This window comes from Saccopteryx leptura, chromosome 1 (assembly GCF_036850995.1).
Source record: "Saccopteryx leptura isolate mSacLep1 chromosome 1, mSacLep1_pri_phased_curated, whole genome shotgun sequence".
In the NCBI taxonomy this organism is placed as follows: Eukaryota; Metazoa; Chordata; class Mammalia; order Chiroptera; family Emballonuridae; genus Saccopteryx; species Saccopteryx leptura.
Window position 1 is genome coordinate 216,241,647 of NC_089503.1, and position 26,023 is coordinate 216,267,669.

Sequence of the window (26,023 nt, forward strand, 5' to 3'; positions counted from 1 at the left end):
AATATAGACTTTGTTCTGCAAGAAACAAAGCTAGTTACTGAAATACAAAATTTAGATATAATTTAGCACATGTTAAATGGCTATATTTTTTTTAAAAAGTATTCTGTTTTACAAGAGGAAACTAAGGAGGAATAGAGGAAATGCACTAGAAATAATCTGATATTCTACTGCTGCCTAGAAAAGCAAACTAACTAAACATACCACCTTCTCCTGTAAGGCAGCTGGTCCTGATATTTACACTAAGTTTATGTGAACTACAGAGGTCCAGAGGCTGTTGCTATCTATGGGATGGAGTCAGGGATGTTGCTAAACCCGCTGCAGTGTATACAGCACAGCCCTCCACAACAGGGAAGTATCCCACCCACAATGTCAGTAGTACTGAGGTTGAGAAACCCTGAGTGAAATAAAGCAAAGTAGCTTGAGGCTGAAAACTGAATGCAAAATTAAATCACTTTTGCAAATGCAGAGTCCCAAATCACTTGGAAAAAAAAAAAGTACAGCCTTTCAACAGAATAACTGTCACAGATGACCCAGTAATTGAAACTAAAAGAATGCATCATCTGATGAATAGTTAGGCTAACTCCAAAGTATATTCAACTGCAGAAACCCAGGGCATTCCTTCTGCATACACTAGGGACAAGTGCAAAGGACCTGAGGCACGGGCTGCTAGCATTCAATATAGGCCTAGGGAAGTGATCACCTGAGACCTCATTTGCAAACAGCCTTTGATATCTGAGTGACAGGCTGGCAGGCTGGCCATGTTGACACAGGCTGCAGGAGAAAGCCCAGCTGCGAGCCTATTGAAACAGTCAGCAGAAGAGGCCTGGGTTTAAACCAGGGTAGCAAAGGAGAAGGTGGTGAGAAGCGATGAGAGATTCTGGGTGTATTTTGAAGGTGGAGCAGAGCGGATTTTCTGATGGACTAGCTGTGGGTGTGCACAAGACAATCCAAGGCTTAACAGCAAATGCTCATAGCAATCACCAGCAACCCAACTTAGCCCCCACCTTCCAGTTTATTTATGTATTTATTTACTTTTAAGAGAAGAACAGAGGGCCTGCCGGCCAGTGAGAGAAAGAAGGGGTGTCCTCACCTTCACGTCGTCTTTCAGCTCCGGCGCCAGGCTGAGCACCAGAAGGTAGTGGGCGTAGGCGGTGCCGAAGTCCTGGGCGCGCATGCAGTGTTCGGCGCTCTGCAGGGACCGCGACACCAGCTCGTCCCGTCCCGCCACCCCCGCGCCCCGACGGGGCCTGGGCCGCGAGCTCGACATAACAGAGTCACTGCCCTAAGCCTGCGCTTGTATAAGCAAAGGAGAGATGCTGTGGTACACGAAGGACAAAACCGTGTCCAAAGCTACACGTCCAGGACACGAAGTAGAGCACGAGAAGCAACAGAGAGATCCGTCTGCCGCAAGAGCCACCGTCTAGGCGGAAGCCCCGCCCCCTCCCGGACGTGCGGGCGCCGGAGACCGGGAGCAACTACAGACACTAGGCGGTGGCACACGCTTATGCGAACGTCAGCGCGCCCGACGCCGGCACGTCGCGGCCCGCCCCCTCCAGTAGGCGGGGAGGTGCGGGTTGTCACTGCGCGTGCGCATAAGGCGCCCTCCCTCACAGTCTCTTCTAGTTTTGCTTCTTTTCTATCCCCCTTCCCTGGCCTCCTGGAGTGTGTGACTTCAGCTGCAAGACCTTACTCTGCAGAAGCTGCGCCCGCCCGTGAAGGATGTGGGTAGCTCTGAGGAAGGACCGTCAGGCATTTGTGGTGATGCTTTAGGGTTTCGGGGTGTGATGCACCAAGTGTCCTGGCAAGATTGGAAAGGACGCCGGAGATAAAAGCACCTTACGTGGGACAGAGGAAATGCTTTCAGTGGCATAAATTTAAGGCATCAGCACAACACCATGGGTGGGCCTTTGGGTCTTATTTATCCTAAAGACAGAAAGAGAGGTATCTGGAGAAATTACTACCTGAGATCACTCACACACCGGTTAGTGAAATAGGCATGGCTCAAACCCGAGTGCCCTGATTGCCTGCTCAGTTGTTTTATTTTTAAATACTATTTATTAATTTTACAGAGGGGGGAGAGAGGGAGAGAGAGAGAGAAGAGGAGCTGGAAGCATCAACTTCAACTCCCATATGTGCCTTGACCTCACAGTGCAGGGTTTCGAACCGGCGACATCAGCGTTCCACGTCGGCGCTTTATCCACTACGCCACCACAGGTCAGGCTGCTCAGTTGTTTTAAAACGAGCCCACAGTTTACTTCACTGTTCACTGTATCTCCACTGTATAGTGGTTATATTAACACACAGAACAAAGTTTACTACCTGAAGTGTGGCCTCTAAGGGATAGATTCTAAACTTTAAAGGGGGGCGGGCATAGGAATCCCAGCTTAAACAAGTCACCTTTATTCCTGTTTTCAAACTTGTTAATGGTGATTTACCAAACAAGAAACAAAAAGTAGAGCAAATTAAAGCTTTGGGGGTTCCTTAAATTCTCAAAATCCATCATTTGCATGCCTTTTGGCCTTTTGATCTGATTATGGGAATCAGAGCACCTATCTTTTTTTTTTTTCTTGTGACAGAGACAGAGAAAGAGTCAGAGACAGGGACAGATAGGGACAGATAGACAGGAACAGAGAGATGAGAAGCATCAATTCTTTGTTGTGACACCTTAGTTGTTCATTGATTGCTTTCTCATATGTGCCTTGACCGGAGGGCTACAGCAGACCAAGTGACCCCTTGCTCTAGCTCAAGTTGTTGAGCTTTGCTCAAACCAGATGAGCACACACTCAAGCTGGCGACCTCAGGGTCTAGAACTTGGGTCCTCCGCGTCCCAGTTCTCTGCTCTATCCACTGCACCACCACCTGATCAGGCTACCTATATAATTCTTAAGAGGCCAATCAATAGATTATGATCTGCTTCCCCAGTCAGAAAGTTCCTCAAAGGCAGAATCTAGAATCTATTTTTTAACCATTTTTAAACTGCATCTAGCAGAGTCCAGATCAAAGAAGGGAATCAGGTTGTTGTTTTTTTGTTTTTGTTTCTGTTTTTAATGGAAATAAACACCCCCACTACCAGGTTTTGCATGTAGACTTTCCCAACGACTCAAGGTCCTTATTTCTCTCCCATCCTCCATTGCTATTTTCTGTACTGAACAAGTTAAGATTTAACTGTGGTATATCCCTAACACGACTTAAAAACTAAGGCCTCTCAAAAAAAAAACCAACAAAAACTAAGGCCTCTCTAGTCCCAATAAGATGTAGTAAAACAGGAAAAAGCCACTAGATTTAAAAAAAAAAGCTTTAATCCACTCTTGGTCCTTTCTGGTCTGTTCAATAACCATTCCTTAAGAGTCATTTGTGAAAAGACCTAAGAAACTTAGCTTTCCTACTTTGGCTACAAGATTGCTATAACCATTAAATGAGATAATATATATAAAGGCATTTTATATGTAAAGTATATGTATATCTTTAATGCTATGCATTGTTACTATTATCTAGAGTAATTTAAAACTTACCTGGGTTATTAAAAAAAAGTTAGGTCACTACCACCTTTAAGCACTTGGTCAGAAGTGTATGGAGCTCATTCCCTGTAAACGTCTACAGTGATTGGCTGGAACCTCCTGTGGGAAAGCATGGGGAGACCTCCTAACCAGTCCAGAGATTTGGGTTTGGTGGGGACGCATTTAGAATTTATAGTTCCAGTTACCTCTGTGAGTCCCTGCTTCACTGAATTCCTTCACTTCACAGATTATTTTATATCCCAGGGCATATTTTCCCATTCCACAGAGATAAAGTTTCTTTTATCTTGTTTTTCTTGGGTTTGTTTTTGGTCTTGTTTAATTTGTTGAGAGAACCCAAATTCCTAAAACACCTAGACTGCATGAAGCTTAAAGTACATTGTTACTACCAACTCTACATGGGCTGAGGTGGAGGAAGGCGTTGGCAGGAGGGGAGAGAGATCAGAGAAGAAATGAAAGAAGTCAATGTCAGCTGTTGCATTATCACCCGCAGTATCATCCTGTGGACAGTGCCTACTGCTAAGAAGGTGCAAGGGATGCTCTCTGCCCCTTTGGTAATACTTCAGAGAACTCTGTGAACTACTAGGGCTCACTGATTAAAATGTGATTAATCCAGATAGAGAAATCTAGAGGTGTTTTGCATTTTTTTGTAGTATATCTATAGCTTAGAAACTCTTGAAACGGACACAAATAATATGAAACATCTGGTCATGTTAAGAAATTGAAATAGAGACCTGACCAGGCAGTGGAGCACTGAATAGAGTGTTGACCTGGGATGCTGAGGACCCAGGTTTGAAAGCCGAGGTCACCAGCTTGAGTGCGGGCTCATGTGGCTTTAGCGTGGGATCATAGATATGACCCCATGGTCGCTGGCTTGCAGCCCAAGATTGCTGGCTTGAGCAAGGGGTCACTGGCTCGACTGAGGCCCCCCAAACTAGGCCCATATGAGAAAGCAGTCAATGAACAACTACGAGTTGATGCTTCTCATCTCTCTCCCTTCTTGTCTGCTGTCTGTCTGTATCTCTTGCTAAAAAAAAAAAACTGGAATAGAAAGTATATTTAGTTACTATTTTCCTTTATTCATTCCCAACTAAGACTTAGGGTTGCTCAAGATTATATTTATTGAAGGTTAACTATTACTTTTCACTTCTCTTGAAAGAGCCTTATATTCCATTAAAAGAAACCTGAATGCAAAACGGGTGCAGAATATAGATTTTACTTCTTAATCCTTAGTCAAAGGTTTCTTTGAAAACGTTGAAGGTATCACTCCTTTGTTCACAATAGTCTCCCCTCCCCCCACAACCCAAACTGTAATCTTTACCTTGAGAGTGTATTTGACTCCTTCATTTATATGTTATTTTTAAATTTTTTATTTATTGATTTTAGAAAGAAAAGGAGAGAGAGAGAAACACCAATTTGTTGTTCCACTTATTTATGCCTTCATTGGTTGACTCTTGTATGTGCCCTGACTAGGGAACAAACCTGCCTACAAGCTTGTTGTACTAGAACAACACTCTAACCAACTGAGCTACCGGGCCAGAGCCTATATACCAGGGGTCAGGAACCTATGGCTCGCGAGCCAGATGTGGCTCTTTTGATGGCTGCATCTGGCTCGCAGACAAATCTTTAATAAAAAAAAATAATAACATTAAAAATATAAAACATTCTCATGTATCACAATCCATTCATTTCCTACCGCTCATGTTCATGGATGTGGGTGGCTGGAGCCAATCACAGCTGTCCTCCGGGACAACACCAAATTTTTATTGGATAATGCGTAACGTACACAGGTCGTTGTATGGCTCTCATGGAATTACATTTTAAAATATATGGTGTTCATGGCTCTCTCAGTCAAAAAGGTTCCTGACCCCTGCTATATACTGTATTCTTTATCGCTGTCTTTTAGGATTCTAAGAAAAACCTCACTGGTGTAGAAAACCACTGTTGACTCGAGGCAGGTTAATTGTGGTTATCTTTTACCATGTTCTGGGCAGCTTGTCAACAAACCACACATGCCAAACAAGGAAGCAAAACCAACTGAAAGGCTCTCCGTCAGCTTTCCAATGTGCAAAAGTTGAAGATCAACAGAGGGGACAAAAACTCACAGGAAGTTCGTTAACAAGGGATAAACAGCTTGCAGGACATAAGGTATGTTGTGTTTGTAACTTCTGTGGCAATTCATGTCTTTTTGTGTGATCCTGTTTGTTTTACCTTGTGGTTTGGGGCCTTGTTTTGAACTCTGTAAACTTTAGGATAATGTAGAGAGCTTTTAAATATCAATATCTGGGTCTCTTACCCAAAGATGCTGATTTAATCGGCTTGGGGAGGTGGTTCTGGGTATGAGTGTTTCCCTGGGTGAGGTTTTTTTTTTGTTGTTGTTGTTGTTTTTTTTGTATTTTTCTGAAGCTGGAAACGGGGAGAGATAGTCAGACAGACTCCCGCAAGCGCCCGACCGGGATCCACTCGGCACGCCCACCAGGGGCGACACTCTGCCCACCAGGGGGCGATGCTCTGCCCCTCTGGGGCGTCGCTCTGCCGCGACCAGAGCCACTCTAGCACCTGGGGCAGAGGCCAAGGAGCCATCCCCAGCGCCCGGGCCATCTTTGCTCCAATGGAGCCTTGGCTGTGGGAGGGGAAGAGAGAGACAGAGAGGAAGGAAGGGGGGGGGTGGAGAAGCAAATGGGCGCCTCTCCTATGTGCTCTGGCCGGGAATCAAACCCGGGTCCCCCGCACGCCAGGCCGACGCTCCACCGCTGAGCCAACCGGCCAGGGCCTCCCTGGGTGAGTTTTATGTGCATGCTAGGGATATGTGATATAGAGAAGGCTTCCATAGGGATTGTTAGGATATTTGAAGTATTTAGTGTATGTAGTTAGTATAAGGCATAAAAGCAATGTAGGGAGTCCAAATATAATTTGTTTATGGTTGCCTGACTGTAAACAAATTGGTAGTGGTGCAGTGGATGGAGTGTCCACATGGAATGCTGAGGACCCAGGTTCAAAACCCCAAAGTCTCTGGCTTGAGTGCGGACTCACAAACTTAATTGCAGGGTCACTGGCTTAAGCTTGGTATTATATACAGATATGACTCCATGGTCTCTGGCTTGAGCCTAAAAGCCACTGGCTTGAAGGCTAAGGTCACTGGCTCGGATCCAAGGTCACTGGTTTGTGCAAGGGGTCACTGGCTCAGTTGGAGCCCCTTCGGGTGAAGGCATATATGAGAAGCATTCAATGAACTAACAAAGTATCACAACTCTGAGTTGATGCTTCTCATCTCTCTCCCTTCCTGTCTGTCTGTCTCTTTCTTTCCTCTCTCTTGCTTAAAAAATTTTTGTTCATGGTTTAACAAAGATTCTCTCAAATTATTGTGAGTTGAAGTGATTGTTATATGATAAAGAATAGAATATACATTATGTTGTATCGTGGCCACAATGAACTACCCAGAGACCAGATGCTCCGAGGGCCTGAGGGGAGGCAACAGCCCTGGTCAGCAAATCCAAAGACTGAGGCCCCATCCGCAGCTTTACTCAGATATTTATTAGCCAGTACAAATAATCAAGAAAACAGATAGAAGAACTTTTCAGGGGGTGAAATAAAGGACAAGGAACATGCTGTCTCCTACTCTCTGTGTTGAGAGCCTAAACATTTCTGTTGCTGAATCTTATCCTGTTGTTTTGCTGTTTTCAGCACAGGGTCAGAGAGGTCCCTGGACTCTTGTCAGCTCAGAGCCTTTGTCCTAAGGCGCCTCTCTGCCTCTAATTGTTTACCCTGACTCTGCATATTTTCATAGTATATTCCTACAATATTGAACTACTTGTTGGAGAAAAATGTTTATAACTGGATCAATAAAGTATTATAGGCATGGTTCAGCTGCTTGGGCATTGAAATTTGCATTAATGTATTCACACCACTAAATATTCCTAGTTTCCTTTGATATGTTTCATTTTACTATAGTTAGGATTTTTGTCGCTTTATTGTAGAACTTTTCTTTTCTTTTTTTTTCTTTTTTTTTTTTTTCTGTATTTTTCTGAAGCCGGAAACAGGGAGAGACAGTCAGACAGACTCCTGCATGCGCCTGACCGGGGTCCACCCGGCACGCCCACTAGGGGGCGACGCTCTGCCCACCAGGGGGCGATGCTCTGCCCCTCTGGGGTGTCGCTCTGTTGCGACCAGAGCCACTCTAGCGCCTGGGGCAGAGGCCGAGGAGCCATGCCCAGCACCTGGGCCATCTTTGCTCCAGTGGAGCCTCCGCTGTGGGAGGAGAAGAGAGAGACAAAGAGGAAGGAGACGGGGAGGGGTGGAGAAGCAGATGGGCGCTTCTCCTGTGTGCCCTGGCCGGGAATCGAACCCGGGACTTCTGCACGCCAGGCCGACGCTCTACCACTGAGCCAACCGGCCAGGGCTGTAGACCTTTTCTAAGTACTCCATGTACATTTCGAAATCTAGAACTCAAAGTTAAATATAAAACTAATAATGGCCAGACCTATGCTGAGTTCAGAAGCTGAGTGTACAGGGGCCCATGATAATGTGACAACAGAGTTCAGAGACAATGTTAGAGAAAAGCCATTTTTTGCTACTCTACAACAAACACCATGCTTGGTTCTGGAGAACCTGCCTCGGTCTACTGCTGGAAATGCCAATCAAAGTGTTGGAGCCAGCAATGGATTCCAAGTCATCTGAACAGTGCCTGTCCAAACAAAGAACTCAGGAAAATGCTACAATCTGATAGGGAACAAAGACTCTAAACCTAGGTGCCACCTCAATTCTTTGTAGTCTCTCCCCTTTCCCCGTCCATAACTGCTAGTCAGGGTTCCTGAAGGAAAAGGACTCAAAGGGCAGAATTCAATAGAGTTTAAGCAAAGGACTGTGTTCAGAGGTGAAGGCAGTTAAGGGACTCAGTGAGGTCTGTGAGGTGCCCAGAGACTGGCAAAGGGAGAGGACTGTAATACCTGAACCCAGAAAGAGCTGCAGCTGTGGAAAAGGAACCACCTAAATGGATGTGTGGCCATAAGTAAAGGAGAGAATTCTGTGACCCCTGCCCCCAACCTCCAGTCTGTTCTTGAGGCCTCCTGTCAGCAGAACCCAAGGCAAAGACTGTATAGATAGATGTTACAGTCTATAGAGTCTGCCACCCTTCAGGGCACGGAGCAGAGCAAAGAAAATGGGTCTACAGCGCAAAGCGAGAATAACAGCATAATTACTGAGTTTTGCCTCTTTTACTTTCTAAACCTTTCAAATCTGTCCTCTCCTCTCAGTGCTTACTACTACCACTGAACACAGGCTCACAGTGTTCATGTTCCCTTGATCTTTTACTTTCTCTGCTCTGATGGCCTTTTCGTCCTCCAGCCTTCAGTCATGCACCTCTTAGATTCATCCTCCATGCTGTCGCTAGAATGATCTAAAAATGCAACTTTCCATTAGTGCATATTACCAACTTAAAATTGTTATTTATATATGGAGACCTTCTGAAATCTTAAAGATGTTTGCTTTCCTTAGAAAGAGGGAAGTAAAAGTTACACTGAATGTGGAGGTGTATACACTTGAGGTTGTTTGGTTTAAAAATGTACTATTTGAATAAATGAAGTAAAGCTCATTTGGGGTTCCTTAGTGGCTAAAAGCCCCAAGAACATTTAGTTATAGTGTCTTCCCCGAACAAAATAAAGTAGTTGAGCCAATTAGAATTGACCTTTAGAAATAAATGGAAGTGATAAGGACAGCCTCTTCTTCTTTTATAGCAGCCTATAAAAGAACCGTCAAGGTGTAGGCTTTGTTTTTTGAATGGTGAAGATGAGAAAAATTTACTTTAAAAAGAATAAGCCCTGATCATAGGCTAGGCTTGGTGGGATTGGCCTTTCCCACCCTTTGCACTAAAGGATTCTGCTTAAGACCCACTTAAGGACACACTGTAGCTCAGCGATTATGAGATCAGATGCTGGAGCCAGACAGTCTGGGCTTGAAGCCTAGCCACTCACCATTGAGGTATCCTGAACAAGCTGAGTAACTTAAATTCTATAGTTGAATTTCCTCATCCATAAAATGAGGATCACACAGTATCTATCTCTTATTTTTGTTGTAGGGATTAAATGAATTACTGCACGTACAGAGTCTGGAAGATATTAAGCCCTCAATAAGTGCTACATGTTACTATTACTCCAGCTTCCCCTGGTCCTCAAAGGAGCCAGGCTTCTGCCCGACAGGGGCCACTGTCTTCTGCCAGTCACGTAGCTCTTATGCAATACTTGGGATCTTGAGACCTGTAACTGGAGAGAAGGGAGACAAGAAGTCCTTCCTTCTCTGCCTACTGACATCTACTAACTAAACTGACACCTCCCTAGTAAACGGACCTCTGCCTTGAGAGTTGAACGGTTGGCACTTGCTTTGGTTTTCTCGCACAGTTGAGTTCAAGAAAGAGAGCAACACAGTGTTTTTCTTGATGAAATAGGTCTGAAAAGATAGGTATTAAATTACAGCAACAAGCCCTTGGAAGGTTTTCTAACTTGATGAAAGCAAGTGATCACCATAGACTCCCGTGACCTAGTTTTTGTGCACAGTGCCAATGGGCTGTGAACCAGATCATAAAAAGACATGCAGAAATAATGACTGAATGTCTCATGTTGTGATTTGTCTTCAGAGCAGAGTTAGCTTAGACTCTTCAGTACTTATGCTTTCCAAGACAAAGACACCCTCCCTTATGTCTTTATTTGTATGATTTTGATAAGCACCCAACACATTTAGGTGAAGGAAGTATTATTCAAGTGATGGGATGAAAATGAGCTGGGCTGCACCTGTTGAAGTAGGTGTCAGAACCAAAGCCATGAAGCACAGCTGGCCTTCTGTTCCCCTCCCCCACTCAGTGAGCTCTGAGGGCCTTTGTTGAGCCCAATTTGAATCTACTGTCCTATAAAATCCGGTCTTAGCTCGTAATTAAGTCCCGGCTACATGATTTGGCTTCCATTTAACCTCTCTTCCCTCAGTCTTCAACATTTCCTAGTTCACTACCTTCACGCATACCTTTGCTAAAGCAGTTCTTTCTCCCTATAGTATTTTCTGTCTTTGTTTGCTCTGCTCACTCGCTATCCTTACTCATTCTGAGATTTTTCCAGTTCCAGAGAAGCAACACTGAACTGCTAGTTCAGGTGAAACATTCTTGAAATCCGATTTCTCATATCCATGACTCCATCTTAGCCTTTACTGAATCGTGTAAATGAAATGATCTGTTTATCCTGGGCCCCAGGAAGCATACCTTATTCCTTCCTTATCTCCAGTGTTCAGAATAGCGAGTAGAATAAAAGGAGGCATTAAATGCCTGATGAACTGATAACCCGTATAATTATACAAGTAGAGTTACACAGTTGGCCCTCTGAGAAAGAAAACGAAAGAAAGATTTGTTTGATAACACATCGTGTCCACTTCCTCTGGAAATAATAAATATCATAAAGCAAAAAGATATTACAACCCATAATAACATTTTTTTAAAAAGGGCTGAAAGAGAGGAAATTAAATTATATATATTTGGTGTTTGGAAATATTAAAAATATAACAGGATTAAATACTTTTAAAAATGTCCTCAAGGACCATGTTCCTTAACTATTGCCATTTATAACAGCAGTGAGCCAGGAGGGCCTGATGCTCAGGGGGACCTGGAGCTGTTCTGTATAGTGACATCGATGGGGTCAGAGGCAGGAAAAGCCCCAACAGAGAAGACTGTCTTTGGAATATTTCAGCAGGGCGCTATTGGCTTTTTATATGAAATTGCCTTTTTCGTTGCAGGATATATACCATTCCTAACCTCCTCCTGCCAAATGCCAGTAAATCCCAAAGGCACTGTGACCACTAAAAATGGCCTGCACATTTCCAAATGCCCACTAGGGGGCTTGCACCACCTCAATGACTGTTTATCACATATTGACTAATCAACACACTTTCAGACTAATGTGGTGTAATACCACATGGCGAAAATAATTAGTTTCTCTTCTTCCCAGGCTGCTTGGCTCTCCTCACCCAGAGCCCTCCCCCTTCACCCACTGAATCAGTAGAATTCCTTGCTCCAGGATGGCCAAGAACAAAGACACCTGTTTCTGAGCGGCATTTTAAAATTAAAGCTGAAAAAGTAGGATTTTTAGTATAAGAAGGGCAGGTTTCTCAAAAGAGGAAATGTGTGTTTTTTGGGGTTTTTTTTTTGTATTTTTCTGAAGTTGGAAACAGGGAGGCAGTCAGACAGACTCCCACATGCGCCCGACCAGGATCCACCCGGCATGCCCACCAGGGGGTGATGCTCTGCCCATCTGGGGCGTCCCTCTGTTGCAACCAGAGCCATTCTAATGCCTGAGGCAGAGGCCATAGAGCCATCCTCAGCGCCCAGGTCAACTTTGCTCCAATGGAGCCTTGGCTGAGGGATGGGAAGAGAGAGACAGAGAGGAAGGAGAGAGGGAGAGGTGGAGAAGCAGATGGGCGCTTCTCCTGTGTGCCCTGGCCGGGGATCAAACCCGGGACTCCTGCATGCAGACCGACGCTCTACCACTGAGCCAACCAGCCAGGGTCAATTTTTTGTTGAATTTTATTACTTGATTATGCAAGCTTAGCTTTTGGGTCCTTTCTGATAGCCTCATGGTTCCTTCTGTTGCTTAGAAGCTTTGCATTGTGCTCTTTGTTTCTTTGTGTTACTTTCCAGTGAAAAAACGTATTGTAGCTTGAATAGTATCTATGCTTCAGTTATGTAAAAAATTAAGAGAGAAGATTCCGTATACCTCTTAATCATATCAGTGTGTTCTATAGGTAGAGACTGCTGAGATCGGAATAGAACAGAACGACAGTTGTGAATGCAGCATTTCTTTGTTTTTGTGGGGTTTTTTTGATCACTTCATTCTGTAAGTAACAAAAACACATGAAGCATAAAATTCTAAGAACTAACTTTTAAACTGAACATTTAAAAACCAAGAAAAAGGTGAGCTGAAAATCAGATATTAGACATTGAGCATGCCAAATAACTTATTTCTTGCACTTGTAAGTACTTTTTCAAACAGGTTAAAAACTGATAGGAAGCTCTTGGTAAACTCTTATCAGTCATTGCAAAAATTATGTAGCTTAACCCATCATAATCTGGCAAAGACTTAAAAGGCCTAAATTTCTAAAAGCATTAGGGGTTGTTTTTTCTTTCTTATTTACTAAATATGCTGTATATGAATCATTTTTGTTGCAAAAAATCCAGAGTTAAGATATCTTTCTATTCACTTAATACTAAGTACATTTGCAGCCCAAAAAGAGATGGTTGCTTAAGCTGACACTGTAGAACGTTGCAGGAAGTGTTGATTAGAATTTGCACATTTGCTCAGAGTCTGTGAATTCCAAGCAGGTTTACTTATGGGAAGTAGCAGCTCCTCCACAATTGTTCAGCTCTGGATCATGGCCACCTATGTCTCCTAAGTGATGACTGCTGTTAATATTTTGGTATATATCCTTCCTGTCTTTTCCTCTTTTCATATACATATTTTATTATTTTATTTTATTTTACTTTAAATGAGATGAGGGGCGATAGACTCCTGCATGCACCTTGACTAGGACCCACCCAGCAATCCCTGTTTAGGGCCAATGCTCTGCCCACCTGGGGCCAATGCTCACAACTGAGCTATTTTTAGCTCCTGAGGCAGATGCTCCAGGAGCCATCCTCAGTGCCTGGGGCCAATGCACTCAAATCAATTGAGCCATGGCTGTGAGAAAGGAAGAGAAAGAGAGAAAAAGAGAGAATGGGGGAAGGGGAGGGGAGAGAAGCAGATGGTCGCTTCTCCTGTGTGCCCTGACCTGGAATCGAACCTGGGACTTCCACACACCGGGTCGATGCTCTACCACTGAGCCAACTGACCAGGGCCCATATACATTTTTTAATTTGCCAAGTTAATCTCATAGTGTACTTGCTATTTCATAATCCTTTTTCATTAACAGTGCATTATAAATTTAAAAAATATGTTCAACCATATCAGATAATCCATCATCTAGCCATAACATAATATATTAAACTAGTTTCCTAGTGTCAGACACATAGGCTGTTTCCAGTTTTTAGTTATTGTATATTGTGACTAGCAATTTTGAACTTAAGTCTTTGGGTACATCCTAATTATTTCCTATAGGTAAATTCCTAAAAGTAATATTATTGGGTCAAAAGGCAAATATTTTTAAATGATCACATGTAATTCATTGCCAACAATTTGATTCATATTTTTAGTTTTGTGTGTGATTAATTTATATATTAAAGTTATTGTGTTATATATGGGGATGTATTGAAGGATTTTTTTTTTTTTTAGCGTGAGAGAAAGAGAAGGAGGGTCAGACAGGGACAGACAGACAGGAAGGAAGAGAGATGAGAAGCATCGACTCATAGTTGCAGCACCTTAGTTGTTCACTGATTGCTTTTTCCTATGTGCCTTGATTAGGGGCTCCAGCTGAGCCAGTGACCCCTTGCTCAAGCCAACGACCTTGGGCTCAAGCCAGCGACCATGGGATCACATCTATGATCTCACGCTCAAGCCAGCAACCCTGTACTCAAGCTGGTAACTTTCAAACCTGGGTTCTCAGCATCCCAGGCTGATGTTCTATTCACTGCGCCACCACCTGGTCAGGATGTATTGAAGGACTGTAAGCAGGGGAATGATGTGATCTTATTTTCATTTTAGAAGGATGACACTGGCTGCCCTGTTGAAACTAAGACTATCAGGGAGCAAGCAGAGTCTACTTAGGAGTCTATTGCAGAAACCCAGGAGAGGGATCGGGGCTGACAGCAGGGGGCAGCAGTGGAGGCAGTGAGTGATGGTCAGTCAGATGATGGATACATTTTTGCAGGCAAACAGACTGAATATGGAGTAAGAAAGAAAGGAATGCAGATTAACTACAAGTTTTGAAGACCTGCGCAGTTGGAAGGGTGGTACTGACATTAAGGGACAGGGGAAAGGCTGTAGGTGGAACAGGTTTGGGGAGAAAGAAGAACAGGAGTTTAATTGGGAGGGAGGGAATTTGAGATGTTTATTAGGTATCCAGCTGGAGGGGTCCAGTAATCTGTTGGGTATATGAATCTGGAGTTCGGGAGAAACAGGCATTGAAAATGTAAACTTGAGAATCTCTGGCATGTAGATGATAGTTAAAGCCAAGGCTGGGTTAGATTACCAAGGGCATGAGTACAAAGAGAAGAGGAAGCAAACGCTAGGGACGGGGTCATCCCAACGCGAAGAGCATTTACCATTCACCAGGCTCGGTCTGTGTGCTTCACAGAGATTACAGAATGGGCATTTCATTTCCAAGTCAGCTCCCTGAAGGGATACTATCATCCTCGTTTTACAGAAGAGGAATCCGAGGCACAGATAAAGTCAGTAAAGCAATAATTATTTCCCAATATGAGTTGATGAAATAAGTTTTAACTCCCTTTTTGGATAATGCAAACTTATTTTGAAACAGATCATGTGAATTTTTTCTGTACAGCCTTCATCCGTCGTGTCTCAAAAAACCTTAGTAGTTACACATTCCAGTTACACTTTAAAGAATCAGCATGAGTCATCTGTTCAAAGGTGCTTTTCTTTCCAGCTGACCACACATTCTGGGAAAAAATATTGAGCAGAGACCGGAAAAAAAGAGAGAGAGAGAGAGAGAGAGAATGAGAAAAGGAGAGCCACTTGTAACACTCACAATTTCTTACAGGCAGTGAGTGTCTTTATTTGCTTTCCCATGTCTCTCCCTCAAAGGACTGTGCATTCTGTGGATAAGAGATAGGCAAGGGTGGAAGTGGGACAGATTCCTAAGCAGGCCTGGGCCGAGCTGGCGGCCCTTGTCCTAAGGCCAGAGCTCAGGAGGAGACGAAGGGATGGGTCCCAGCCTTGGAGAGCATCTTCTAGCTAAAGCTGGTCTGCTTAGCCTGAAGGGCAGAGAGGGCATCTTCCATGTGAATTGGGTGAGAGCTGGGACACGGATCTTTATTTGTTGCTTTTAAGTTTTGTTGAGTTATAACTGATGCACAGTAAAGTGCGTTTATTTGGGAGAAAGAAAAGAACTGTGCATTCTTTCATTATATTGAAAGGTGGGAGAGTTAATAAAGTTAACCACCTTACCCTATAATGGATTCAGAATATCTTGACAGGACACATTCTAAGATTATGCGTCGCCCTTCACAGAAATGTGTGTAAGACAGGGAAAGACAAAAAGCACAGTGGTAGTGGGTTAATCATTACAGAAGGCTTCCAGAAAAAAAATGTTTTTTCAATTGTACCCTGGTACCCTGGAGATTGTTGAATCTCGGGACAAGGATGCGGGTGAATGAACGGCTGTGTGCTCTCCTGCCTTCTCCTCTTCCTTGGAAAAAGGGTTCTTGTGAAAGGGGAGTGGGTAGGAAAACTTGGAAAAGGTTTTTTTTTTTTTTTTCCAGATAGATTACTTTTAAGAAGAAAAAAAATGGAAGTTGAGGATCTGGAAATAAAATTTTCTCTGCCCACAGTGCTCCTTAAAAAGTCTTCTCATACTTTTGGGGGTTTCTGTAGCTCCAATTGTAGACTACAGTATTAAATAATTTCAGTTGGGAAGAAAGAGAGAAAGAGAGCTTAAATATCAAAGGTGACTGCAGAAGCATGCCTCTATTGAACCCAAAATATGAGACAATGGATAAATACATCCATTTATCTACATACCAGAGAGCAGCATGACCTTGAATAACAATGTCAGGCAAAGCAGAACCCAGACTGAGCTTAGAGATATGAAAAGTAGTAAAAAACCAAAAAGGTTTCCTTTAAGGTCATGTTCATAGCAAGAAAGAAAACAAAGACTCTGGGGAGAGATGATGTAATGTTAAAAAGATAACAGAGCCCTGGCCGGTTGGCTCAGCGGTAGAGCGTCGGCCTAGCATGCGGAGGACCCAGGTTCGATTCCCGGCCAGGGCACACAGGAGAAGCGCCCATTTGCTTCTCCACCCCTCTGCCGCGCTTTCCTCTCTGTCTCTCTCTTCCCCTCCCGCAGCCAAGGCTCCATTGGAGCAAAGATGGCCCGGGCGCTGGGGATGGCTCCTCGGCCTCTGCCCCAGGCGCTAGAGTGGCTCTGGTCGCAGTATGGCGACGCCCAGGATGGGCAGAGCATCGCCCCCTGGTGGGCAGAGCGCCGCCCCATGGTGGGCGTGCCGGGTGGATCCCGGTCGGGCGCATGCGGGAGTCTGTCTGACTGTCTCTCCCTGTTTCCAGCTTCAGAAAAATGAAAAAAAAAAAAAAAGATAACAGAAAGCCCTACTAACCAAAGCCTCATTTTTTCCATTCTTCTTTCAATAAGTACCTTCAAATGGAAAAGGTAAAGGAGTAATGATAGGGGGGAACCTGAATACAAGGAAAGTAAGAAATACTTTAGTTAATTTACTTATTTTAATGAATTTGTTTTTATGCCCAGATAAATTGTAATCTGAGATATTTAGAGTTTATAATGTTAACCATGCAACCATAGTTAATCTTAGAAAATACTTTTATGAACAGAAAGTCACGTTAACTTTTCACATCTGGGAATATGTTACTCAACTTAAGACCAAGGTTGCCTGACCTGTGGTGGTGCAGTGGATAAAATCTTGACCTGAAATGCTGAGGTCACCAGTGTGAAGCCCCAGGCTTGCCTAGTCAAGGCACGAACAAGAAGCATCTACTTCTGAGTTGATGCTCCTTGCTCCACCCCTAGCCTTTTTCTCTCTCTATCCTCTCTCTAAGAGAACAATAAATAAAGTCTTTACAAAAAGAGTACATTAGTTAAAAAACAAAAAAAGCCTGACCTGTGGTTTTACAGTGGATAAAGCATTGACCTGGACGCTGAGGTTACCAGTTCAAAATCCTGGACTTGCCTGGTCAAGAAACATATGAGAAGCAACTATTACAAGGTGATGCTTCCCGCTCCTCCCCACCCTTATCTTTCTCTCTAAAATCAATTAATTGAAGAGAAAAAAAAAGACCTAGGCTTTGTACCTTTTTTTTCATTTAAAATTACAGTTGATGCGTTGAACAACATGATTTTGAATTGTGTGAGTTTTTCCAATAAATACCTAAACTGTTTTCAACTTATAGATGGAATTCACAGATGTGGAGCCATGTTGCCAGAAAGAGAGAAGAGCTAGATACGAGTAAGCACCAGAAATCTCTCTATATATACATGTACTGATCCAAAACTGGCTACATTTAACTGTTTGCAAAGTTGTGTTTTTCTTTCTTTCTTTCTTTCTTTATTTTCATTTTTCTGAAGCTGGAAACAGGGAGAGACAGTCAGACTCCCGCATGCGCCCGACCAGGATCCACCCGGCACGCCCACCAGGGGGCGAAGCTCTGCCCACCAGGGGGCGATGCTCTGCCCCTCCGGGGCGTCGCTCTGCCGCGACCAGAGCCACTGTAGCGCCTGGGGCAGAGGCCACAGAGCCATCCCCAGCGCCCGGGCCATCTTTGCTCCAATGGAGCCTCGGCTGCGGGAGGGGAAGAGAGAGACAGAGAGGAAAGCGCGGCGGAGGGGTGGAGAAGCAAATGGGTGCTTCTCCTGTGTGCCCTGGCCGGGAATTGAACCCGGGTCCTCCGCACGCTAGGCCGACGCTCTACCACTGAGCCAACCGGCCATGGCAGTTGTGTTTTTCTAATAAGGGATCCCAGACATTAATGTTTCACTATGGAATGCTACAAGAAATCTTGGGAAGTAAAGAAAGTTAATTTAGAAGTCTAGTCGCAGATAGATGTAGACAACCTGCTGTGGTTACTGCCATTGTGGGCCTGGTTTTCTAAACAACTTCTAAGTTTTGACGCAGGTGCTGACACTTTTCCCGCACCCTCGGGCCCTCTGACTTTCACTTGGTTAAGCATGTCGCTGTGGATGCTCATGGAGAACGATAAATGTTGACAAACACTTCACAAGTTCATTAGCAGATTTTTTTTTGTATTTTTCTGAAGTTGGAAACAGGGAGGTAGTCAGACAGACTCCCACATGCGCCCGAATGGGATCCACCTGGCATGCCCATCTGGGGCGTTACTCTGCCGCGACCAGAGCCATTCTAGCGCCTGAGGCAGAGGCTATGGAGCCATCCTCAGCGCCCGGGCCAACTTTGCTCCAGTGGAGCCTCGGCTGTGGGAGGGGAAGAGAGAGACTGAGAGGAAGGAGAGGGGGAGGGGTGGAGAAGCAGATGGGCGCTTCTCCTGTGTGCCTTGGCCAGAAATCGAACCCGGGACTCCTGCACACCAGGCCGATGCTCTACCACTGAGCCAACCGGCCAGGGCCAGCAGATTTTTTTGAGAGATGGGAATTCAAAACAATATTTTTATTAATGTGCAATTTTTCGTTTAGCTCATTTCTGCTAAGGTGTTATGTGTGTGTGTGTGTGTGTGTACAAAAAAATAGAAGTGTTACCAAACAGTAAAATATCTAAATAGTTGTAGATTTCTACAGTACAATAAAGGACAACATTAGCAGTGGAGTTGAGAGTACTCAACAGTCTTAGAGTAGCACTGTGGCAGCTCTCCGAAACCTTCAGTGCGGGAGGTGAAGATGGATGCCCCAGCTCAAGAAGAGAGAGAAGGAAGTCACCCTTCCTTTGCCTGTTGTTTTGTGGGTGCCCTCAGTGGGTCAGATCGGGGGATGCCCTCCCTCATGGGTGAGGGTATATCTCTTTCCTTAGACTACTGAATCAAAAGCTAATCTCTGACAGAAACATCCTCACAGACACAGTCAGAAATAACGTTTTACCAGTTCCCTGGGCATCCCTTAGTCCAGTCAAGTTGGCATATAAAATTAAGTCAGGTGACTTGATGCTAACTTATTGGCCTCCAGTGTTCACTTGAAGGTCCGTTGCCCTCAAGTACCAATCTAGGTATTTACTAATCTCCTTTGGTTGCAAGGGAGGCAAAACAAACAAACCTGATTCTGGCGATTTCAGCAAAAATGCATTCCATTCAAAGTATGTGAGATTGCTAAAGGAGGCCCGAAGAACGGGTCTCAAAGAAGCTGGGTGGCCCGCCAGGAAGCAGGTCTCTTTTGACACTCTTGGCTGGAACACGAGAACTTTGTCTCCCTGTTGGAGAGAGAGTCTGGTTGGCTGAGTAGAGGTCATGTGCTCGGCCCATGGCCGTGCCAGGCCTGAGAGGCAGGATTAACAGAAGAAGCCTCCAGGCTTCCTGAGAGTGAGGCAGGCACATGAGTTTTTACCGAGACTCTGTTCTGTTGGAAAACGATTACCCAGGTAGACAGCAGGGTGCTGCTGGGAAGTGGGAATGAAGGCTGGGCATTAAGAAGTGCCAGTGTGGGTCCTGGCCGGGTAGCTCGGTTGATGAGCGCATTGTCCCAACATGCCGAGATTGCAAATTAGATCCCCGGTCAGGGCACATACAAGAATCAACCAGGGATGGCATGAATGAGTGCAACAAGTCAGTGTTTCTCTGTCTCTTTCTGTCTTTCTTTCCGTCCCCCCTTCTTCTCTCTCTAGAAATCAATAACTAAAAATAAATATTTTAGAAAGCCAGTGTTCACTGTTGAGAGCAAAAAGTGTGATCGTCAAAGCCCACGAAGCTATGATGAGTCTGTTGAATTCATGTGTGCTGATTTATTTTCCTTTTTTCAAATTGTTAGATGGCTTCCATTTTATTTCTTTCCTGCAACAAATAGACCTAAGCATATACATCTAAAATATCTTCTTAGGACTAATTGCTGGGTCTGGAATTTTGGGGTCAAAAGATAAGACACGAATACTTTTACTTTCTTCGTTTTCTGTTTTACTCAAGTTTCCCATGGACTCTGAGAATAGGCTTCTAATCGTGGCTGGCTGGCTTGTCAGCGCACAGATAATTTCCCCGTGAAGGTCACCCTGTGGAAAGCTCTCTGTGGGTCGTACCAGGAGCCTGTGTGCTGCTGAGGGAAAACACACCCTTGAGAGCTCTCCTATTCCCTTCTGACTAACATATTTCATATCCATTGCTCTCCAGATGAAATAAACTGCAAGGTCACTGCTCAGGTTGGCTGATCCACATGTCATAGGAAGGAGGGCAGCATCTGCCTGAGAGATCTGTGGGCAGTGGGCGTGTCTGCAGTGGGCATATTCAGCACCTGGGATGATATACCCACCTCCCTCTTCACACCAGGTGTCTCCAGAAGCTGGGTCCCGGGGAAACAGTGGTTGCGTTATGACCTGGGGAGGGCACTCCACCTGGGGAGGGCATTGGCTGTGAGTCCTGACCCACATCTCCTTGAGCCAGGCTCTTCTGACTCCAACCTTGACAAGACGAGCGTCCCAGATTTCTTCAGAGGACTTTCATTTCAGTGTGAGAGAATTGGACAATTCTCCCCCCACCCCGCCCCCACCCTCACACCCATTCTCCACTTCCACACCCAGCTTCACCAGAAGGTCTACTTCTTGGGTTGACTGCCAGCTTGGCTGGACTAAGTCACAGGGTGCTTTGTTTTATCATTACCCATATGTCAGCTTGTTCCTCGCGGCCAGAGCACACAAGATTGCAATGCCTTGAAATGAGGGACTGCCTTGCCTTAATATTCCTATGGCACTTTACACACTGCCCTGCTCACTCAAGCTACTCAATCAGTATTTACTGACTGAAGCCCTGGCCCTGTTGGCTCAGTGGTAAAGCATCGGCCCTGCATGTGGATGTCCCGGGTTCGATTCCCGGTCAGGACACACAAGAGAAGCCCCCATCTGCTTCTCCACCTCTTCTCCCTCTCACTTCTCTCTCTCTCTTTTCCTTTCCTGCAGCCATGGCTCAATTGGAGTGAGTTGGCCCCCGGCACTGAGGATGGCTGCATGGTCTCTGCCTAAAGCACTAAGAAGAGCTCGTTTGCTTAACAACGGAGCAACACCTCAGATGGGCAGAGCACTGCCCCCTAGTGGGCATGCCGGGTGGATTCTTGTCAGGGTGCATGTAGGAGTCTGCCTCTGCCTCCCCTCTCTCACTGAATTAAAAAAAAAAAAACTGACTGAATATCCTTAGGTAAGTGGAGTAGTTCTTGAACTTCTTTGGGGTCTCAGACTCTTCTGAGTTGTGTCTAGGGTGCTGGGAAAGGTGCACTCTCCCTAGAAATAGTCAGGAGCCCCAGTGTCGGGGGGAGTTCTGAAACCCTGGGGCAGTGGCACAGTGTTCTCGAGGAAAGAAACAGGCCTGGTGCAGAGGCCGAGGGGACAGACCTGCGCTCCCTCTGCACGCTGTGTGTCAGCCACGGTGCTCCAGCCATGGGGCCTTTTTCCATTTCCTTTAAGAGTCCTTCAACAAAGATTCCTCTGGGTGTGTTTCTTCCCTCTCCACAGAACATCCACTTCGCCTCTTACCTACTCACTTCTCACCCTGCGGATCTCAACTTGTCAGTTCCTCACTGACAGCGCAGAATAGCCCGACACTGCTGTTAGAGCACCATGTACATACAGCTCTCCTAGAATTATCAGTTTTCTTTTGAGGAATCGGGAACAAGTTTGTTTGTTTTTTTAGAGAAAGTCAGAAACATTGAGCTGTTCCTGTATGAGCCTTGACTGGGAATCGAACTGGCAACCTCTGTGCTTCCAGAAGATGCTGCAACCACTTGAGCTATTCAGTCAGGGCTTCAGAAACAAGTTTTTTATTTGTTCATTTCTTGCATCAAAGTACTAACTCTTCAATGGCTTGAGACTCTGCTATTGTCCTTAACTACCACACTGTTAGTTTTACAGAGGCCTACCCATTCCTCTTGTTTCTTGTTGTCATCAACCTCACTTAGGCTATCTGGGGTTCAGCCCAAAGAGCTCCACCAACTTGACAGGCTCATCACCGTTGGATGCAGGCGCACAGCAGTGGGCTCGGCGCTCTGAGGCTCTGGCCGCTTCTTGAGCTGTGTGCTAGGCCTCGCGGGTGAGGGCAGTCTTCAATGCCTCTTATGAAGCCTTGCTATTACTATCCCTTCCACCCAGGTCCTCGGCCACAGCTGTCTGAGGGTCACAGGTGTGGCTGAGTCTGGAGTGTACCCACTCTGCCGCAGGGAAAAAACACTGGAAGTGTTGAAGCCATCTGGTTCTCATACAGAAAGCTTTCTGGAGGCCAAAGTCCATACCAACAAGGGGGTAGAGCTGAGAGCATCTCAAAGCACGGTAGCCGGAGTGGCAATGGGGTTCCGAAGCCTGCCTGACCTCTCCGGGCAGCTTTTCAATGATATGGTCTAATAATTCTTTTGTTGAAACTGTTTCAGCATTTCCCCCCACCCTTTATACTCATGAGAGAAGGCAGCCTAATACACTTTGGAAGACACTCACGGATTTATATTTCTTTTCATTAGATCATTTACATTTTGCCAAAGCTATAATTTATACACCTCACTCACTCTGCCTGCCCCAGAGACTGCTAGGTTCCTGCTCAGAACCTGTTGTCCTTTTTCTCTTCGTAAGAAAATTCAGGTTTCGGTTAGGGTATGTTTCCTATATATACTGGACGTTTCCTATATACCTGGATCAAAGACCACATTTTCCATTTTCCTTTGCATTGACGTGTGGCCAGGTGACTAAGTTCTGGCCAATGAGATAAAGAGCAAAAATGTCTTCTAAGTCCTGCAGGAAGGATGAGAAAAGTGCTGACTCAGCCGAGAGGGGCCCCTTTTGTCATTTCCTTTCCTCTTTAAGCTCTGTGGCCGTCTTGTACCACAAGGTGACACTGAGGAAGTGAGGGCTTCCCTGGGGATTGTGGAAACATCTCAGACTATTTGCTTTTGGACTTGTTTTACATGAAAGAGAGAACCTTATGGTTTCAAACACTGTTATTTTGGGTTTTCTGTTATCATGTGTCTGAACCTAATTATAATGGACTCAAGAGTTTGAAACATATACCCAAAGATTCAGTAGAACCAGTACTCAACTTTATGGATAGCAACCTTGTGACTCATCAGGAGAAGACAACATTGCATGTATCAGGACTTACATAAAGGGAAGGTTTTATCTGAGTTAACCTCTATTTTGTCTAGACTGGAACCTGACCAACTTTTATTGATTCAAATCCTTAACACATCCAGGCACTGAGGGAAGCATAAAAGTGCTTACTACCTGACATAACATACGTAGCTGAATGTCTTCCAGGCCCCTCAGATTTAGAGTCTGAGACTGGAATTCATCTTGCTTGTCTCAACCACCAGCACCACCATGTCGACTTCTCCCATTTTCCTTTCAGTAAGTGTTCAGTTGAATTCATATCCGTCTACCTACCTGATCACCCAGGAGCCCTGGCCCGTCTTTGACACCTCCATTTCTATATCCAGGTGTATGAAATCTGTGAGGTTTTCTGGGTACAATGTTAACCTCCCTCCAGAGACTGAAAGCCCAGTGAGGACAGACACAGTTTTGTTTTTGTTTTTTTTAATACAGGGACAGAGAGAGTCAGAGAGAGGGATAGATATATAGATATGGACAGATAGACAGGAACGGAGAGATTAGAAGCATCCATCATAAGTTTTTCATTTTTGACAACTTAGTTGTTCATTGATTGCTCTCCCACATGTGCCTTGACCACGGGCCTTCAGCAGACCAAGTAACCCCTTGCTCGAGCCAGCAACCTAGGGTCCAAGCTGGTGAGCTTTCACTCAAGCCAGATAAGCCTACGCTCAAACTGGCAACCTTGGGGTCTCGAACCTGGGTCCTCCGCATCCCAGTCCGATGCTCTATCTACTGTGCCACCACCTGGTCAGGCGATACTGTTCTGTATACTGCTGCATTACCAGCACCTAGCATGCTGCCTAACACACTTTCTAAGAAACTCATGTCATTTGTGGGAAAGAATGAATTAATTATTGAATCGAAGCTTAGACCTGGACACTCAGTAGCATCTGCTTGTGTGATCACTTTCCTTAATTTGGTCCTATATGGTTGAATGCTGTGGCTTAAGGGGGAAAGGTTCCCCTGACCCCAAAATTTTTTCCATACTGATAGAATGTAATCTCCATCTCTCTCAACTTTCCCCCTTCCCTCTCTTCAGCCTATCCTCCCCGGCCTCCTCCTCCTCGTCTTCATGATGATCGTAACTTTCAGCAAGTGCTTTACAATCACGGTTTCATTACATCTTCTCAGTCAGTCTGCAGTTGCAATCTCCATTTCATGGACAGGAGGCCTGACATTTAGAGAAAATTGACCTTAGCCAAGGTCATACAAGTCGGGTTTTTCTGTTTTTTTTTTGGTTTTTTTTTTGTACTTTTCCAAAGTTAGAAGCGGGAGGCAGTCAGACTCCCGCATGCGCCCAACCAGGATCCACTCAGCATGCCCACCAAGGGGCAATGCTCTGCCCATCTGGGGTGTTGCTCTGTTGTGGCCGGAGCCATTTTAGCACCTGAGGCAGAGGCCATGGAGCCATCTTCAGCTCCCCGGCCAACTTTGCTCCAATGGAGCCTTGGCTGCGGGAGGGGAAGAGAGAGATAGGAAGGAGAGGGGGAATGGTGGAGAAGCAGATGGGTGCTTCTCCTGTGTGTACTGACCAGGAACTGAACCCAGGACTTCCATACACCAGGCTGACGCTCTACTGCTGAGCCAACCAGCCAGGGCCCATACAAGTCTTAAGTACCGAAACTGACTTGGAATCCTAAATTTCTATCTTGCCACTGTGCCATAAGCCTTCTCTTCACTTGGTCATACTTCTCGTTCATTCACAATTACTGATAATCTCTGCCAGGCAAAGTACAAGGTATAATTGAATAAAACAAAACTAATTAGGCCTTTCCACTCTTGGCAATTACAGTGGACTAATTTAGTATATATTAACTTAAGGTTCATATCCACCTGCTGTTTTACACTATTTGGAGTGTGTGTGTATGTGTGCATAAGGGTGCAAGTAACAATTTTTTTGCAATCTTGTGAAATTGTTTTAAACAGCTTGTTTTGGTCCACGTAGCTGAAGAACTTGCCACATTGAGTGAACCGGTCTGTGGCTGGGAGTGGAGAGTGGTCTGGAAGGAGGGCAGTTCTGAAGCAGCCCCTCTGTTTAAATTGAGATACATTTCACATACCAGAAAAATGGACCCATTTAAAGTGTATAATTAACAGGTATATTTGGTATATTCACAGAGTTGTGCAAAAATGACCAAAATCTAAGTTTAAATTATTTTTTCATTGGATAAAGATAAGGTGACCAATCGTCCTCCTTAGGGACGGCAGTCCTTCTTTTGTAAGTTCTGTCCTCCCTTGAAAAGTGTCCTCCTGCCTGACCTGTGGTGGCACAGTGGATAAAGCGTTGACCTGGAAATGCTGAGGTCGCTGGTTCAAAACCCTGGGCTTGCCTGGTCAAGGCACATATGGGAGTTGATGCTTCCAGCTCCTCCCCACTTCTCTATCTCTCTATCTCTCTGTCTCTCTCTTCTCTCTCTCTCTCTCTCTCTCTCTCTCTCTCCCTCTCTCTCCCCCCTCTAAAAATGAATAAAGTAAAAAAAAAATTTTTTTTTAAAAAGAAAAGAAAAGTGTCCTCCTACATGTCCTCCTTTTTGATATTGGAAGACTAATCTGTAAATGTCTGTATTCGATCAACGCAGAGTCGATCCATTGC

General features: G+C 44.9%; 1 protein-coding gene and 1 long non-coding RNA gene across 3 annotated transcripts in view; one reads left to right on the plus strand and one right to left on the minus strand.

Annotated features, from left to right (window-relative positions):
* PRMT9 (protein arginine methyltransferase 9) overlaps positions 1-1,453 on the minus strand; it is a 32,695-nt gene extending 31,242 nt beyond the window's left edge. The window contains exon 1 of one of the 2 annotated variants that reach the window (XM_066386161.1): positions 1,091-1,453. In XM_066386161.1, the coding sequence (XP_066242258.1) occupies positions 1,091-1,267 (177 nt within the window). In that variant the 5' untranslated portion in view covers positions 1,268-1,453. The remainder of the gene's footprint in view (positions 1-1,090) is intronic. The other variant, XM_066386170.1, reaches the window with a different exon arrangement.
* A 165-nt stretch (positions 1,454-1,618) lies between these two features.
* On the plus strand, positions 1,619-24,671 carry LOC136406250 (uncharacterized). The gene is made up of 8 exons (XR_010751646.1): positions 1,619-1,721; positions 2,070-2,214; positions 5,422-5,663; positions 13,940-14,141; positions 17,301-17,391; positions 17,576-17,631; positions 21,244-21,478; positions 21,793-24,671. It is a non-coding gene; the product is annotated as an uncharacterized lncRNA (long non-coding RNA).
* Positions 24,672-26,023: the final 1,352 nt, after the last annotated feature.